At 45.4% G+C, this 6,000-nt stretch overlaps 1 protein-coding gene across 1 annotated transcript in view; it reads left to right on the top strand.

Annotated features, from left to right (window-relative positions):
- Window positions 1-83: 83 nt before the first annotated feature.
- The window catches only part of Hgd (homogentisate 1,2-dioxygenase), a 48,009-nt gene continuing 42,092 nt past the window's right edge, over window positions 84-6,000 (top strand). The window contains exon 1 of the mRNA XM_028788166.1: window positions 84-262. Coding sequence (XP_028643999.1) covers window positions 248-262 — 15 coding nt within the window. The 5' untranslated portion in view covers window positions 84-247. The remainder of the gene's footprint in view (window positions 263-6,000) is intronic.

Raw genomic sequence — 6,000 nt, 5'->3', positions numbered from 1 at the left:
GAGAGAGAGAGAGAGAGAGAGAGAGAGAGAGAGAGAGAGAAAGTTGTGCAAGAATTTCAGATGTGAGCACGTTGGATTTTCTGACTAGTATGTCAGTTAAGCAACTCTGCCCTGAGTGACCTGCTGACCAAGGAGACACGGGGAGCTTGTAAAAAACAACAACACCCAGAGAGTAGTTTTAAAGATACACTGAAACCTTGGTAACTCATAAGCTCTTTGGCCCGGGGTTCCTTCCAGCAGTAGGAAAATGGCAGAGTTAAAGGTAAGAAACCATCTGGCTGGATTTGGATTAAGAGAGTAGAGTATGCCTGGAAGCAGGGGAGGGGAGGGGGTCACTTAACCTGGATGATATATCAAACTCCAACACTAGAAAAAAAAAAGAAAAGAAATGGAGAGAAAGTAAGGGAGGATGGAAGAACTGGAGAGAAGAGATGTCTAACAGGTCTATTGATCTTCAGCTAATATGTATGATGTTTCTTGGTGTCAGAGATGAAAAAGACTTGTGGGTTGGGGCAATAGAGATGGTTTAGTAGTTAAAAGTACTCTCTGCTCTTCCAGAGGACCTGAGTTCAATTCCCAAAACCCATTCAGCAGTTCACACTCCAGTTCCAGGGGCTCTGACACCCTATTCTAGCCTTACGGCTTCTGTGTGCTCATGTGCATGTGTACACAAGCACACATACATACCTCACAACACACACACACTTGAAGGGCTCAAACACTCCCCCACCACACGGACACACACAAACAGACACACACACACACACATATACTTGAAGGGGCTCGGTCTAAACCCCACATTCAGATGCTGCGCCACGATTATGTTCATAGATGTGACTGAGCTGAATTGACAAGCAAGAGGTGACAAAAAGCAGTAGCATCCTTGCCTTTGCTAACTCCTAATATTGTTGCGTGGATCTGAGCACCTGTTAAGAGCTCACTTTCTGAATGGATGTATGCATTTCTCCCTGTGTCTCCTTGCCCATTGCTCTCTGTCATTCTTGTGGCTGCACCTTCCTGGACTGCTTCATGCCAGCCAGTTCAGTGTGCTTCATCTACTTAGCCATTTGGTAGTTCAGACTCAGCTTTGGACAGTACTTTTAATTTTAGTGTGCCTTTGAGAAGAATTAGTAGGTCTTGCGCTACATGTGCTAGGTGTTTTAAGGGTGCATTAGCACTCTAAACCTAGGGGGTAGGTGTCATTTTTTTTTAATTTTAAACTAATAAAGAAAGAAAGGTTCATAGAGACAAAGGGACTCGTCCAAGGTCCTTGCTAGTACATGCTGGAGACTGTATAAGTCAAGAGTTTGAAATGCAGGGCCCCCAGAGAGGGTCGGTGGCACCTGCTAAGTTGGGCCTTTGGGCTAGGGAAAGAACTGTGTTCCCAGTGTCTAAAACGCTTCCTACTGCTTAGCTCAATGCATGCGACCAGAACTAGAACACCATGGCACACTGGCTCGAGCCTAGTAGGACAGGCTCCCTAAACCTCTTCCTGGAATGCAGGAATTGAACATGGCCAGGAAGCCTTTCAATCAAAGTGGGGACAATAAATCCAGCAGGCCTCTAATTAATAAAGGTGCTTAACTCCTTTGTCTTCACCCCAGATTTAGTGTCAGCCCTCATTCAGAGTTAGTTTGTGACATACTAGTCAACACAGCCTGGGAAGGGAGAAACATCTCAAAAGAAGCTTTTCCTGGGTGAAGTGACAAAGGATTAGACCAGAGGAAATACCTTGTGCAGAGATGCAAAATACGCAGAAAGATCTGTGAATCCCTGTAACCTAGTAGTATTTGAGCTAACTTGGAGCTGTTGTATGAATGGAGGTGCCCAAGAGGGGACCAAAATACAGATGAGAATTCAGGGGGAAGTGGGTATAGATAATGGGGAGAGGAAGGAGAATTCATAAGAGGTTGTTTGGTTTTTTTTCTGATGAAAATCCTAAGAGGAAGTTCATCAAGGGCGGAAACATCCTTACCATTTATAAATAAATCATATCTAAAATCCTGTCCTGCTGCAATTTTAAGCAACTTATTATGCAAACGCCACCACATGCAAATGGCATGCTGCTGGCCTTTGTTCTCAGTTTCAAAGGCTTGCCCAGCCTGCTGTCTAATCTCCATAAGGAAAGGTTATCTCAGAGGTCAGAAATCTAAACATAGCGAGCCAGATTAAAGCAGACCCATTCCAATCAATAAACATTATAAAACTTAATTTAAAATGTTTCTCTCATTTCCCCCATCTTTTCAGTGGAGTGGAAATGATGTCAACCAAAACCTCGAGTGAAATCACATAAAATCACAGCTAGAGAAAGAAAAGTCAGAAGCTGAAACAGTCTCATGATGTTTAAGGTGGATTTGCTACATTATGTACTGCTCCGTCACTTCCATTTGACCATTCCTCAAACGCAAAGCTGGTTTCACATGCAGACTTCAGGCCCTACCAGCAGACACTTGACTCTCTAGGTTGGGTCTGAAATGATTCGTGCAGTGAAAGAGTCCACTGACCTATAGTTTCCTGTTGGGCTACACCAAATTGCCATAAACTTACTGAGTTAAAACACCACACTTGTTCTGCATTTGGGAGAATGGATATCTGAAATCAGTCCCACCGGGCCAGCCTCAAAGTGTCAGCATGGTTGAGCTTGTCTGGGGGCTCTGAAGAAGATTCCTCTGGCTTCAGCTTCTAGAGAGTTCACATTCCTTGGCTCACAGCCCCTCCTTTATCTTCAAAGTGTATTGCTCAGATCTCTGTAGGTTACCTTCTACCTCTGTCCTAACAAAACATGTGAGATTACATTTAGAGAACACTCAAATAATCTGGAATCTCGCCATCCCCAAAGCTGCTTATGTATTCCTATCTGCAAAAGGAATATATCTGCTCACATTTCCAAGTTCATTCCAAGTTATGTTAAAACAACTGGAAAACTACCTCAAGCCTTGGGTGAGGCAGCCAGAGGTTAGGGAGAGGCTTCCTTAGACTCCTTTCCAAAGAATGGAGACCAAAGAAGACAGAGTAACAAGGTGACAGAGACCAAAGGGAAGGAGGAACTGGCTGCCTCTGGTCAGGTTCTGATTGAGATGGGCTCGAAAACTGCCTTTTGACCCTGTGACTTGAGCCTCCAGGGGAAATAAACGTCTGCTCTACCTCTTCAGGCCAACCCAGGAAGATAGAATTAGCTGTGACAGGATTCTTTCTAAACTTGGCACTCAAAGGCTGTTCTGTGCAGCCCCACACTCGGGGAAGGTATTTGAGATGAGACAGCTAACTACATCTTTTGACCATGAATTTACCTTTTAGCTTTTGTTTGCTTTGGGAGAGGAAGGACTAGGAACTTGTTTTACGGTCACTAATTTACCTCTTAGCCTCTGGCAAGCTTAATCTCTGCTTTGTCTCCTTTTCCTAACAGTTGTGAGCCTCAAGTCCCTTCTCTGTTCCCTTCCTCTCATTTTTTGTCTTAGGTAGCCCAGGGTGACCTTGAGCTCATTATGTAGAGAGGAATGGACCACAGGACCTCATCTTCTCGCACCTCCCAAGTACAGAGATCAAAGGCTGAGCCACCCACTTGGCTCCTGGTTCATTGTTACCTAAGCACTTTGAGGACTGTTTGTCAGGAGGTTGGGGTTTTAAAGTTCTAGGCCATTCAAAAGCCTGCCTCTTGATGTCAAGATTTAAAAAATAAGACACAATAATCATTCCAGACGGGCTCAGCCTATAACAGCAACCTGCAAGTTTCCCTAACAACCTGGTTAGCAGAAGACCTGGATCCTTTCACAGTTTAAAAAACAAAACAAACAAAAACCAAAGAGGAGCCCTAGGCGTGCCTCTCCTCTCCTCTCCTCTCCTCTCCTCTCCTCTCCTCTCCTCTCCTCTCCTCTCCTCTCCTCTCCTCTCCTCTCCTCTCCTCTCCTCTCCTCTCCTCTCCTCTCCCTCTCTCCCCCCAGACTTGTCTCTATTTCCATAACACCCAGTAAAAAGGAATCAAGGTACCTGCCCCATGTCCTCCCTCATCAGGTGTTACTCAGAAGGAAGTGCCCCTTTAAATGACTCTGCTAAGTAAATCATGTCCTGGGGACCAGGTGAGAATGGAAAAGCTGTGTGCCAGTGAGCTGCTAAAGAAATGAATGTACGCGAGTCACGTGGGCCCCTGAAATGTATTCTTTCATTTAACAAGTATGCATATGACTCTCTTGGAAAGAAAGAAGATCGTATTTTTTACATAGCATCAAATTATTCAGGAATCTGAGCTGAAGGAAACATACACATGCTCGCTTAATGTCAGGTTCGTTCTTTCTTTCTTTCTTTCTTTCTTTCTTTCTTTCTTTCTTTTTATCTTTTTTTTTTTCAGAAGGTACATCTTTACATAAGCCCGAGGCAGCTGGAGTGCAGCGCTTGGGTTTTCACAGTTGATAAACGCAGAGTTCAGAGTCTGTCCTTGGACTCGAAGCCTTGAGACAGCAGCTGCAAAAACACAGCTCCCTCCGCTGTGAAGCCTCATCTAAAGGCTCTCACAAACGCCTCTCTAATTTTGCTCCTGGAGGGTTAGGAAGACCAACCAGCTAATGGTGACTCAGCAACTTCCACCTGCTTTTTTAAGCTAGTGCACTTCCATGAGGTGTGTGTGTGTAGGGGGGGGATTCAAAATTGCTCTGCCCCACCCTCCCTTCCTCCCTTTTCCCCTCTTTCCCTCAGAGTTCTGGGTGGCTGCCTTCCCAATCCACAGCTGTTCTTTCTGTATTCTTTCCCTTTTTCCTTGGAGCACAGCCTTGATCAAATGCTTCAGAATCACTAACTCTTCGTTTTCCTCGTTTTCAACGCGCCTTTAACCTCTGTTCAGAGGCTAGCGGTTCCAAAGAGCAGGGAAGGTTAATCAGTAAATCCACCCCTGCCTGCCAGAAAGCTCGGCTGGCCTGGGCAGCTCTCAAACCTCCCTTCCTCCCTGCAGATAGGAACAAAGCCAAAGCCCAACAAAGAGAGGGCTCTGTCATCCTCCGCGGCTTCTGTCACCGGCTGATCTACAATTCTGTTCACAGAACTGAAGATAATTTGAGGTCATTACTGATTCTCAGCAGCTTGAATTCAGTCCTGTTGGTGGTGAGCATGAGGCTCATTTTGAGAGAAGAAAATTGTACTCAGTGGAGGTTCGGGGTAGTGGATGGTCTCTGCCATTACCCCAAAGCTATAATTCCAAACTGCATGCAGCTTGGAACAAATCTCATTATAATAGAACTTGGTTGGGGGAGGGGGGGTTCTGATAAATTTTCAGAGAGATTTAAAAAACACACACACACGTGGGGGTTGAGAGATATAGCTCAGTGGCAAAGCACATATGCATATGAGGCCTCAAGTTCAACCCCCAGCAACACCCTCCCCCACCCCCAAAAGCTGTGTCTGATGGCAAATGAATAATTTCACTCCCATTGCTTTCTAGGTCATAACATTTCATATTCTTTCCAAATATAGACACTGCTGGCCTGATCATCGCTCACACATCCAAGTCCGTTACATCCAGCTCATTCTTCCCGGTGCTGCCAAGAACTTTGAAGGGCCTACCCTCCACCCACACCCATCCTTCTTATATCTCTTAAAGAACTGTGCTCATATGGTGGTATTTCACTCACCCAGTAAGGCTGCGCTCTCCTATCCTAGGCTAAAATCAACTCCTGTTTAAGTTAGAGCAAAGGGAGGTCAAGTCCCGCTCACCATGGCAATCATGCACTCTTGAGGACTGGTCCTGTGTGAGAAACCCCCAACAGATGCTCACTGAATAGCTTCCATGGGCCAAGACACAGGGCACACAGAGGTAAATAAAACTGGCATAGACCCAAACTTCAAGAAACGTAGAAGGATAAAGAAGGGAGACAGTGACAGACCCAGGACAGTCAGGTGACAGTCAGGTGTGCTAAGCATTACAGGACTGAGTCTTGGGTCACAGTGGATGAGCAGTAACTGGGTCAAGATGTTATGGAATCTGTCGCTCATCCTCAAGTCGCCCAAAGGATT

The sequence above is a fragment of the Grammomys surdaster genome, unplaced genomic scaffold (genome assembly GCF_004785775.1).
Source record: "Grammomys surdaster isolate TR1022 unplaced genomic scaffold, NIH_TR_1.0 125704, whole genome shotgun sequence".
NCBI lineage: Eukaryota > Metazoa > Chordata > Mammalia > Rodentia > Muridae > Grammomys > Grammomys surdaster.
The sequence above is the reverse complement of the archived record's forward strand: the minus strand, read 5'-3'. Positions and strand labels throughout refer to the sequence as shown.